At 34.1% G+C, this 12,770-nt stretch overlaps 1 protein-coding gene across 13 annotated transcripts in view; it reads right to left on the bottom strand.

The window, feature by feature from the left end:
- The window catches only part of LOC134256515 (regulator of G-protein signaling 22-like), a 43,146-nt gene that overhangs the window by 21,126 nt on the left and 9,250 nt on the right, over positions 1-12,770 (bottom strand). For 3 of the 13 annotated variants that reach the window (XM_062739153.1, XM_062739161.1, XM_062739156.1), the window contains exons 1-6: positions 8,362-8,869; positions 7,886-7,974; positions 3,890-4,083; positions 840-1,126; positions 519-615; positions 296-366 (exon numbers count right to left, since the gene is read on the bottom strand). In XM_062739153.1, the coding sequence (XP_062595137.1) occupies positions 296-366; positions 519-615; positions 840-1,126; positions 3,890-4,083; positions 7,886-7,974; positions 8,362-8,464 (841 nt within the window). In that variant the 5' untranslated portion in view covers positions 8,465-8,869. Of the gene's footprint in view, positions 1-295; positions 367-518; positions 616-839; positions 1,127-3,889; positions 4,084-7,885; positions 7,975-8,361; positions 8,873-9,918; positions 10,121-12,770 lie in introns of those variants that run through there. The other 10 variants (XM_062739159.1, XM_062739157.1, XM_062739155.1 and 7 more) reach the window with 6 other exon arrangements.

Below are 12,770 nucleotides of genomic sequence, written 5' to 3'. Positions count from 1 at the left end.
TGGGGATACAATGCAGACTTTAACAACTCTTAGTAAATATTTAAACTTAAGTCTCCTTTCATAAAAATTACCAACTTCTGCATTTTTAATTTAATACACTGTATTCTCTTCAACAATTCCTATAATTATATACATGCATTCTTTTTTGAAAATATTTAGATCAACTTAATTACAGTTTTCTCTCATTCCTTTGGCATGCTTCAGCTATCAGAAAGCTATTTCTTTATGAATGAATAGAAATCTTTCTTTTCTTTAATTTTGCTTTATGAATCAATGAATCTCTATAATAACTTACTGGTCACAGGATCAAACTTCACCACAGAGGGTTTTCTGACAGGACTCTCATCATCTTTATCACTGACTTCCCTATAAAAATATAGGATTTACGATTAATACTGTAAATTTTATTTTTTTAAAATTATTTTTGAAAATCAATATTTAATATTATTTGCATATATTTATAAGCTAATCTAAGCTAAGAATCAGCTTTAAAAGTATATATGTGAACCTGTGTTTACCTGAACTTTTTCTTGAGGGAGGCACTTTTGGGTTGAACTTCTGAGGGCGGGGGCTCCTGAGTAGTGGGGGTGGCAGTACTCCCTTGTACATAAAACTCTACAACACGAAGAAGGTCATTACATTCAATAACATACAACAGGAATATTCATCTAAAATAAATTGATGGGTATAATATGCAAGAAAAGTTTGTGGGATAATATGTAAAATTTGTGTCGGAAGATGGGAGAAAACTTTATTTACAAAAACAGTCACTGAAGTTTAGAACCCTAATTCCTCTTAAAAAGTATTTTTTTATTGCTTTGTTCTTAAAAAATAATGACCTGCTTCAAAATCGAGCTTTATTGGCATGCTGACGGCCCTGCTTCCCGGTCGCTGGTATTTAAACAGAGTAGAATTCTGGAACTCTTTCTGAATAGAGGCCATCTCCTCATCATCTATCTCATCATGTCCGCTGTTATCCGCGCTGTTACTCAGGCTAGAGACGTAACTCTCTGACTGCCGACTATATCCACGCAGTTGGTTACTGGAGTTACGACTAGCCGAGTATCTGTCATCCAAAGGACGTAACAAGAGCTTGCAGAGTTTGAATTCCCTGAATAGTTGTGTGCTGTAAAAAAATATTTATATGAAGGTCATAAATACATTCAACAAAAACTGTTTGTAGAAAGAATAAAATCAATGAATTTGCATTTCCTAAGTTGAGAACAAACTGTTTAACTGGATAAAAATAACTGAGGATTAAATTTTCAAGAATATACAAAACATATAAAACAAGAGGCCCATGGGCCTTATAGGTCACCTGAGCATTATGCAACAACTTTCCAGCGACTGAATTTGATTCATGTTTTAAGCCAGATGCTATGGCATTCACAATTTTGAAAGAAGCACCATTGATCATCATAACAATACACTTAGCAGTTGCTTAGTTTGTTTACTTAATACCATAGGCAGGGTAGGGGAACAAAAAATGCATTTCAACTAATCAGTAATATTCAGCAATAATCAGTAGTGCCCCTACCACACATGAACCCCTGACCCTTAGGCCTAGATCCACACATTGCACAATTTTTGAAAAGGCATCCTTGCTTTTCAAAAATATTTGATTAATACCAAGGAGCAGATTTCAAACAATTTATTCCTTTTCAGTATATAAGTACAGCCCTCCCCTATGGTACCCCTGACCCTAGGGCCTTGAAATTCACAATTCTGGAAGATTAGGGCCCTGCTCATCATAACTATATAGGTAGTTCATCTGCTTAATACTCAAGAGCAGAGAAGAAAATTTTCAAAGATTTAATGTATTTTCACTATATAATCAATAGAGCCCTGCCCTAACACCAGAACCCCTGACCATGGGGTCATAAAATTCACAATTTTGGTAGAGGCACTCTTGCTCATCATAACTATGCACTTAGAAAGTTTATTTAATTCTTAGAAGCAGAGAAGAAAATTTTCAAAGAATTCATTATTTTCACTATATAATCAATAGAGCCCCACCCTAACACCAGAACCCCTGACCCTGGGGACATAAAATTCATAATTTTGGTAGAGGCACTCTTGCTCATCATAACTATGTACTTAGTTAGTTTATTAAATACCCAGGAGCAGAGAACAAGATTTTCAAAGAATTCATTTTCATTTAATTTTCACTATATCATCAATAGAGCAATGCCCTAACACCAGAACCCCTGACCCTGTGGTCATAAAATTCACAATTTTGGTAAAAGCACTCTTGCTCATCATAACTATGCACTTAGTTAGCTTATTTGATACCATGGAGCAGAGAAGAAGATTTTCAAAGAATTCATGTATTTTCACTATATAATCAATAGAGCCCCACCCTAACACCAGAACCCCTGATTCTGGGGCCATAAAATTCAAAATTTTGGTAGAAGCACTCTTGCTCATCATAACTATGCACTTAGTTAGTTTATTTAATACCCAGGAGCAGAGAACAAGATTTTCAAAGAATTCATGTATTTTCACTATATAATCAATAGAGCCCCACCCTAACACCAGAACCCCTGATTCTGGGGCCATAAAATTCAAAATTTTGGTAGAAGCACTCTTGCTCATCATAACTATGCACTTAGTTAGTTTATTTAATACCCAGGAGCAGAGAACAAGATTTTCAAAGAATTCATGTATTTTCACTATATAATCAATAGAGCCCCACCCTAACACCAGAACCCCTGATTCTGGGGCCATAAAATTCACAATTTTGGTAGAGGCACTCTTGCTCATCATAACTATGTACTTAGTTGGTTTATTTTTAATACCCAGGAGCAGAAAAGAAGATTTTCAAAGAATTCATGTATTTTCACTATATACTTATTTAGCCCCGCCCTAGCACTAGAACCCCTGACCCCAGGGCCATGAATTTCACAATTTTGGTAGAAAACTCAATGCTGATTACAATCATGCAAACAGTTTGACTGCTTGATGCCCAGGAGTAAAGAAGAAGATTTTTAAAGATTGCATTAACTTTAGTGGTTTTTGCCCCACCCCTCAGGCCCAAGGGGGGCAGGGATCATGAAATTCACAATTTTTGTTCCCCTTTACCCATAGATGCTTTGTGTCAAATGTGGTTGAAATTGGTTCAGTGGTTGCAGAGAAGAAGCTGAAAATGTTCAAATGTTAACGCACGATGCACAACGACGGACGAAAACAGATAGCAATAGGTCACCTGAGTTTACTCAGGTGACCTAACAAAATGGTGATTTGGTGCCCCCATGGCATTCAAACCATTATATTATCTTGGGTTAGGCCTTCTTTAAAAATAGTTTGGTTGTCTTCTCCCAATCAACTGGTTAAAAATTGTCTGACTCTTATTCTGTTACTATTTTGATTCCAGAAGAGAGATCTTATGTAAAATAAAAAAAAAAAAGGTTGAATTTTTCTGGCATTTTCTGAGAGGAAGAACAAACCTTATTTTAAAGTATGTTGGCCTTAGCAGTCCATTAAAATACTGGTATTAAATTGAATATGTCTTGATCATGTGAATATTTCAACAATTTACAGAGTAATAAAAGAACACTAGACAATCTAAAATTTTCCCTTGGATTTGACAATTACAGATACATAAGTATGAACTTGTTCTAATGACAGAAAAAAGCACCTTTATTGATTGTATTGATAAAATTTTGTTAATAGCTTCAGTATCTCTGATCATTAAGTCTGTGATAAATGCATTCAAGCCGTGGAAACCTCAAATTTACAGCATACATTCTAATACTCTACTCTGTTCATGACAGTTTAATAATTTAATACCTTTCAGAATACCTTTATCATCAGGTACATAAAAGCCTGAGCTTAAGTACACCTGATAAATATTCCTGTCTACCTGTACAGGTAAGTGTTCAATGTCTACCTGAGAAATAGAGGTAGTCGCTCTTCCCGGGCCCATTCCAGTAGCTTGTCTCTCTCACTGTCTGTGGTGCCATAGGGTAGGTTGTCCTCCTCACTTGTTTCTGAGCTGACACTGGAGGAGTCTCTATGCAGATGTTTAGAGGCATCCTCAAAGTCCCCTGTAAGGCGATTGTACCTCAAGGGCTGGGGAAACACCTGCAAAAAAACGAATCTATTTACTTAGGAATTTATAAAAGAATACTCAGTGAAACAGATGTTGACAGTCTGGCATTGTAAACAGGAAAATTTTCAATGATAATTTGAAAACTATATAGAGGTACTGTAACCACTGAGCTCACTAAATGATACTAGTACCCACATGGGGTACCACTGAGTATAATGGCAAAGTCCATGTTTTTGTATGGGGAATCTCAAAGAACATAAAATAAAAGGTGCACAATGGTACTAATGTAATACAGATTTGTGAAAGCCTCATTAATTTTTTTTTAAGTGGTATAGGAGATTTTTCAGATAAGAGATGAGACTCCAAGTGTTAAAAAAGGACAGATATTTCTTTCAATACCATTTTTTTTAACCAAACATACCACATTAACCTTAATTTAACTGTACTGCAACAAAAGTCGGGGGGGGGGGACCACTCTCTGGAATGAACATTTACTATATAGTACAAAGTTATGTTTGGAAAAAAGTGGAGGGGCCAGGCCCCCCTGATGCTACATGTACATGTGCCTGTTAAGCATTATTATGCCATGTTTGTGAAAAAAAGAACTTATACCCTATTCATACGACGAAAATTTGCTTATGTGTGCAAATTTACATATGAGTATATATACTCACGAAAGTTAATTTGCTATGCGTTCAGACGAGATTTATGTACTGTAAATCCTTGTATTTTCATATAAAATAAGGAGATCCACAGATTCAGAATTGTGGATTTTTATAGGAAAAGGTTATTTTTTTTATTATTTGGGTATTAGACTAACCGTTGAATGTTCCTCAAAGAATTCGAAATTAGGAGGAAATCCATTCCATTTATTTTCTGGTACGGATAAAAGCGAACTTAATAACTTTTAGGAAAAATTTACACACGCAAAAAGGAAAATAATCAAAATCATTGTTTAAAGTTTGAAGATCCTTTGGCCTCGGTCCTAAAGACTATAGAAGAGTCATTGGGTGTAAAGAAAAAGATGGCTGACTACTGGTTGGCATCTTCAGCAGAATAAAGGACGACTAGAAATCTTTCTAATGTTTGGAAATCTACAGTTCATCAAGTTTGCGAGTTCATTATGAAGTATCTGCTTGAATGTTACATGTATTTTCCTGGAGAATGAAATGGGCAATCGATTTTAAATAAAAATTCAAACAAAACAAATATGTAAATAGGAAATAAACATGAATCCCCTAAAAATTCATGGTGGGATCAGGTGCCAAAGATAATACTTATAAATGCTTATTTTCAACAGTGTTGTTGAAATTTCTGTAACATCAAATTATATGTCAGTAGCTTGCCTTGGTTTAAATACAAAGAAAGGTAGAAGAAAGTCAATCTGTAATGGGGTGCAGTTGCCCGTTTTACAAAAGAACTTACGACTTAAGACCATAAACTTCAGATGATTGTAACATTCTGCAAAATTAATGATTCTGTTTAAAATTGCTAGTGTAAAACTATCTTACTACATTCATTTTAGAAAGATTAAAATCATTTTCAATATATTGTTTTTTAAAAAGTTAAATGAAGAACTAAATTTGGTCTTAAGTCGTAAGTTCTTTTGTAAAACGGGCCCCAGGTGATTGATGTATTGCCTGTTCCTATCACAACTCCGGAGCATTCCCATGAAGACTACTTGAATTGTAAGGGGACAACTTATTGATCCTGCAGGGCACATCTTTGCGCAACCACAGTTATATTTTTATAATTTAGAGGCATAATCATAGGTTTGCCAGAAAGGGTGCAAGATGCGCACGTTTTTGCAAATTAAAATTTATCTCAGAGGAGACTGGAGATATAGTTTGGATCCTTGTTTTCAGAGTTCAAAAGCCATGCCATTTGTGGAAAGAACTATGCTAGTGCAACCCGACGTATCCTTTAAGGGCTTTAAAGCAGTACCCTTATCAGGCCTAAAATAAAATATCATTTGTTTGCAGTTGCCTACCGACCCACTGAAAATGCACCCGACCTAAACTCTTTTTTAGCCATTTTGTAAAAAAAAAATTTTTCTAAAATTTTTCAGGATATTGAAAGTGTTTCATTGTGAATTTTTGTCTTAATCAATCAGTAGTTTATACCAAGAGCATGACTGATTGATTGATTATTGTTTTTTAATGCTGAGTCGGCAATATTTCAGACATATTTCTGCAGAGAAATTTAAATATTGTATGAACGGTTTTGGTCCCAAGAGCATGAAGAGTGGAGCTTATTCATGTATAGTATACCTATGAAAAACTTTATTTTTTGTAATCTAACAAAAATCTGAAAGCAATTTTTTTTCTCAAAAAAAAAAAAAAGAATGCCTATCTACCTACCGAGTCTAAAAATTATGTCGGCAACTTTAAACAAAGAATTTTTTAAGCTTGGCCTCAAAACTCAATTTACTTTCATCTGTACTTGAAGTACAGCAAACACGACCATAAAAAATCCATTTTTTGTTTGTTTTGCTTTCTAGCCGCCATGTTAACAGACTGATGTTATACACTTTACAATGCACAAACAACCCAAACAACACTTAAAATTGAGATTTATGCAATAAACAAAACAAAATACACACATAAGTAAATTTGCTGCGCGTTCATACAACAAAATTTACACACAAGAACTAATAATTTGCGACAACATGTATGCAAAAGTTAATTTGCACCTAGTCCTGACTAGGTGTAAATTTACTCAACTGTGCAGAATTTACATGTGAGCAAATCAGTTCATACGATAAAAATCGCACATGTGAGTAAATTTATATATGAGTAAAATATACTGAGGTATGCAAATCATGTCGTATGAATGGGGTTTAATTAGAAAAAACTACATGTATTTGGTATCTATGATATAGTAATATTTTTATCAATATACACTGCATATACATATGCACTAGTATGAGTCTCTGGATCCAAAAGTAGCACAATTCCTCCAAACAGAGACATAAATAATATGCTAAGTTTGCAGTGGGGATAGAACCAGGGACCTATGTATATACACTGGACCTTCAGATATCCGGACGCCAGATATCCGGATGCTTCAGTATCCGGACGATTTTTCATCGGAACGAAATTTTTAAATGCTGCGTTGTCTTGTTTAATTGGTGATTCAGATATCTGGATGCTTCACATATCCGGACAAATGGACTGGGAACCAAAGCGTCCGGATAAATGAGGGTCCACTGTATTAACATATAGGATATGTCTCTAGTAGAACTGATCTCTCTTCAAGATGTACACATTCAATATCTGCTTTACCTTATCCATTGTTTACTATTCTCTGAGAACAACCCAAATAAGATTTAAATCTGCTTTTGAGATCCAATTACCAGGTATGTAAAATGTGGCGCATCTTGAGTAGTTTAACAAATTAATTATACATATTTTGATCTCGACCTCGAAGAAAGTTGGTAAACGATGAATAAAGAACGAACGGTATTTCCTACTAAATGATATTTACATTCTCAATGAAGGTAGAGAACCATAAATCACTACGTTTAACTTACAGCATGATTCAATACAATACGTTACACATTTAATGAACTTTTTGAAACCAGCACTACTTCTCCAAACTGCACGTGTTTTTAACCTCCTTTCATCGGAGAGTATCGATGACGTCATAATTGCACAGTGCGCGTTTTGTGATTGGCTACTTGACAACCGAGAAAAATTAGGAAAATACATTTTTTTTTCTTTAATCCATCAATAAATTGTAAATGTACTTGATCGGAATTACATGTGTAATTCTGAAATTTTGATTTTCTTGTGTCTGATAGAGATAAGAAATTTTAAAGCTTGAAAAACCTACCGGTAAGGACAGAAAGGCATTGAAGTAATCCAGGAACAAATCGTCATAAGCCAGTAAATCCTCGAGGTTTTCTCCTGTGATCTCTAATGCTAAAATAAAGATATACAAGTTAGTTCGCTGTCATAATTGGTTGAAGACTTTCTGTTGCTAACGATGAGAAAGTTAGAAAACTAAAAAGGCAATTGTTTGCTCCTTTAAAAGAGAAGACTGATGATGCCAATGATAATGTGAAAACATGGATGATTCCGATGAGAAGAAATAGTGGAGATTGATGATACACATGACGATGATAAAGTGAAGACATTGATGATGCGCACGGTCGCGATAAAAGTGAATACATTGATGATCGATATGCATCTGACGATTTTAACGTGAAGACGTTGACGACGCCGATGTTAAAGTGAAGACATTGATGATGCATATGACGTGAATGGCAATTTCATTTTGAAATGAAAATGACGAAATTGTTTAATCACCTTGTTCGTAATTCCGACACGACCATGCCGTCCATGGTATAAATGTTAAAGATGTGGATTGCCTTCTATCTTGGCCCAAGAAAGATCCATCAATATCCGTCATTACCGACAGATTATATTAATCACAACACAATAAATACATATAATCTCATAACATGTTAGAAAATAACTAGAACAACTGAATTTGTGTTGTCGTTTCAAAGAAGAATTTCAATTAAATTCCCCCAAAAGTGACAAAACACAATAAGAGTATAGCCTTCACTTCCATAAAAACCAATTTTTACAGAGGCTCCTTCTAACCATTTTGTTCAAATACAGAAGATAATGTGTTCCCAGGTGTAAATTTTTGGGGAGAAAGTTATGAGTGCACAGTGTCACAGCGACCAAACAGTGAAGGGTATTTGAGGAAGTCATGTTAGAACTCTTTTATTTCGGAAACTAATTTATTATTCGGTAATCAATCGCTTTTAAAAGCTACCACGCCAGATAAGTGCCAGAAATGACGAACTCTTGTTGATATTGCTCTCGACGAACAAATAAACCCAAATTCATGAAAACGTGTGTCTCGCCTATGTCAATTTTTCCCTTTTATTGTACCAGGCAAAACTATGCAACCAAAGAGACATTTTTCCTTTTGTCTCCACCTGCCAATTAAGATTTTTATAGACACACTAAGGAAATCTGAAACGTCCCAGGTTATCAGATAAAGAAATGCCAATGTGTTTTCTTTAAAATGAAACATCGTTTTGCCACTGGTACAAACCACTTCTAAAGTTTGCTTATAACTTGATTAAACCTAGTTTCTTTGATGACATTCTAAAAATATCGTTAACGGTAGACAAGAAACCCTTTGGACCCCCTTTTCTCTCTCTCTCTCTCTCTCTCTCTCTCTCTCGTGCATAGGTTTTGTGTGCGTGTGTTTTCTTGGACAAGTATGCACAATGAATCAGAACACTTGATTACCCCCCCCCCCCAAAAAAAAAAAAAATCTAAAAAAACAAACAAAACATGTAAATATACCCATCCTCAAATCCCTCCATAATTAACATTTCGGAACAATTAAATAAATACATAGTCATAACTGTATTTTTCAAATGATTATCAGTGTTTCAATCTTTATTATTTGAAAAGATCTCGTTCCAATTTCTTTATTGAAAACAAAGGACATGAAACAGATCATTTTTCAGCCTATTGAAGATCCTCGGATTAAAGTTAACCAGATATGGGTAACTAATTGTTTGCCAGTCCGCATTAATACTAGTATAAAACATGTTATAATTTAGCTCGGCTGTAAATTACTAAGTGTGCAAAAAAAAAAAAAATGCAGTTTTGCTCCCTCCCCCTTCCCTGATACTTTGAAGAAATCCTAACATACTAAAGAAAAATAATTTAAATAAATAAATGGAAGTTGTGAGCAAAACTGATTCAAACTATTTCAATATTTTTTTCGGAGGGTTTGTTACAAATATTGAAAGAAAAAAGTTTTCATGCACTTAAAGAAAAATAATTTTTCGAAGAGATACATGTAAATTTTCCTTCCAGAAGTGGCATACTTACACGTCTGAAAATCCTTGTAGTCTGAAACACTGGTGTAAGTCATTATTCCAAAAGAAGAAATTCAAGAGAATCTCCAGAAATCAAAGGATTTCTAACAAAATAATCCCTGATATGTTTTTTCTCGAGTCACTTCATGTATTCTGTTAAATACTATCCCTTCCGTATAAATTAGAGCCACTCTTTCAGGCAGTCATATTATTTTAACTCATTAAGGCCCTCGGATTTTTAAATAGTTTATCTTAATAAAACATTCTTTGATGGAAGTTGGCCAATGGGACAAGAATTATTTATCCGACACTTCATTTAATCTACCGAGGATACAAAGACAGGACCGAGGACAAAATAGTGAATTTCTCTTCTCAGTACTTTACACTGTAGATAATTGTATAGAGGAAATGCTTAATGATAAATACCAACATATTGAATGCCTTTAATGCATTAATGAATGGCAAATTTACTTCAAAGACCGATAAACATGAACATTTACCATTAACTTATTTAGATGTTTGTGATTTTCTGAAAAATCTCAGTAGTCTGTAAAATGGATTTTTTTCATAAAAATAGATAGTTATATTTTTCTATACCTTAAAATTGACGAGAGAGAGAGAGAGAGAGAGAGAGAGAGAGAGAGAGAGAGAGAGAGAGAGAGAGAGAGAGAGAGAGAGAGATAAACTTAGTTTCGATATGAGAGAAAGATTGAGTTCAAATATCAAAACATATGAGTATCTTCAGACCAAGATTTATCATACATGTATTTTTTGCATTACTTTAGACAGAGAACATTGCACATCTTTCTAAAAAATGAGAGATAGATTTCAAAATTTTATAAATTCTTCTTTACAAACATGGAGTCGATATCATATCGTTCATATCGCTTACACAATTTCAATTTATATCAGCAAGTCTGAATAATGCATTCCACGATAGGGGACAATCAATGAACTACATTGAAAACACTCACTAAACTTTTCATTTGTACACACCATGGGGACTTTAGAAAATCCATGGATTAATAGAAAGAATAAGTTCTAATGACTATCAATGCCAAAAAAATATTTTCGAACCCCCCCCCCCCTCCAGAGTTTTGAGATTCAAAAAAAATCGCTGACAAATGCTGAAACAAAGCTTCATTATACAGATCTTTCAACGCTAAGTTTAAGGCTGTTGGACCTTGTCAAAAACACAATAATATGAGGACCCTTATCGAGGTTAATATCGAATATGCTTGCCGTAATTGATTCGGTATTACCTTGATTAAACAAAAACGTTTTCATAGGATTTATTAAATCAGGCCGATACATAAACACAATAGACTTAAAAATTATACTTTTTTGTTGAAGACTGGAACACAGTGGAAATAATGGTGTGCAATAATTTATTGAATATTACGTATTTTCTGGTAATTCACGTAAATTCTATTATAAAAACACGTCTCATCGATTTTCACATTTCAAAGTCTTCTTTAAGGTAACTTTTTTTCATTTTGGATCTCGATGAATGTTTTTCCTGTTGCTTTATATCGATCATTGGTTGAAATCCCATATTAATTAATACCTTATATACACGTATGATCACTTATTAAGGTTACAGAGTGAAAATGGCTTCTTTTATAGAATTAATACAATCAATAAATCCAAAGTATGGGTATCTTTATTGTCATCATTATTATCATCAGAATCATCGTAAAGCTTTTTCGTTGTTGCTTCCTTTTGTAAAGCTTAAATAAAAGTGTATAAAAAGATCGATCGTAAACTTCTTTTCTAGCAATGCACTTTAAAAAAACGGAAGCTTAACAAAGACCCCCTCCCCGTTGGAGATAGGGTAGGATGTGGGAGGATTGAAATTTTTATCAAGATTTGGAATTATTTTTTGCGTTTTACCGCAATAAGTAACAAAGATTTCATCTTGCAATTTTAAAATCTAATTGAGATCAGTTCCTTAGATCCGCTCACGAAGATCGATCAATGGTTAAACAGATATTTTAAAACAAGCACAAGTTCGTTCGATTTGCATCCCTTTAATTCATATTCACAATAACACAATTTCCATGATACATGTACACCAGTTCAAAGGAAGAGCTAGAAGCATATTTAAAATACATTCCGTTTTAAAATTGTTAGTGAAAGGTCTAGACACTATAGATGTTTTTTTTTCTTCAAGAACTACTGATATGTACACTAGTACTAATTAGATTAATTCCTCCTCCTGTTTCTTTTTATCATATGTCTTAATTTTTCTATACTACAGTATATAATAAATAAGCTAGTAAATTGGTGTCTCAGGCTGGTACAGGATATCGAAAAGGGTATATATTATTCTCCATTTAAGAGGACCATACACTTGGTAAGCTGGAAATGTTGAGGCTTCATTGGAAAGGTTTAATCCACCCAACAAGCACAAATCTAACAGATAGAGCGCTTTTCGTTACAGTAAATATTTAACATCCAGGGATAAAAGTGTTGAACAACTTAGAATCGGCAGCACTGAGATGACCATTTCAACAAGACGACGAAAGCACACTCAACAGAGAAGGCAAACGCCAGAGGGATTTTACGAAGTTCCTAAAATCTTGATGGAGACAATAATTCAACATCAACAACTGTTGAACTGAGACATGTACAGAAGTATCAAAATACATGGAACATGCTTCAGAGTTTAATTACAATATATTTTTTACCATGTGAAATTATACATATCTTTTACTAGTATGTGTTTCAGTATTTTTCAAATATGGCATTTGTTTTATTCTAAATTTCCTATTTATACACCTGAGTACTCACAGTGGCTATTAAGTATGTGTCTATGAGATATTGACAAAATCTGTGGGATGACATTAAGTTCCGTTTATGCGT

Source organism: Saccostrea cucullata, unplaced genomic scaffold (genome assembly GCF_032062105.1).
Source record: "Saccostrea cucullata isolate Sc308-1 unplaced genomic scaffold, CSIRO_AGI_Scuc_v1 ctg90, whole genome shotgun sequence".
Lineage (NCBI taxonomy): Eukaryota > Metazoa > Mollusca > Bivalvia > Ostreida > Ostreidae > Saccostrea > Saccostrea cuccullata.
The sequence above is the reverse complement of the archived record's forward strand: the minus strand, read 5'-3'. Positions and strand labels throughout refer to the sequence as shown.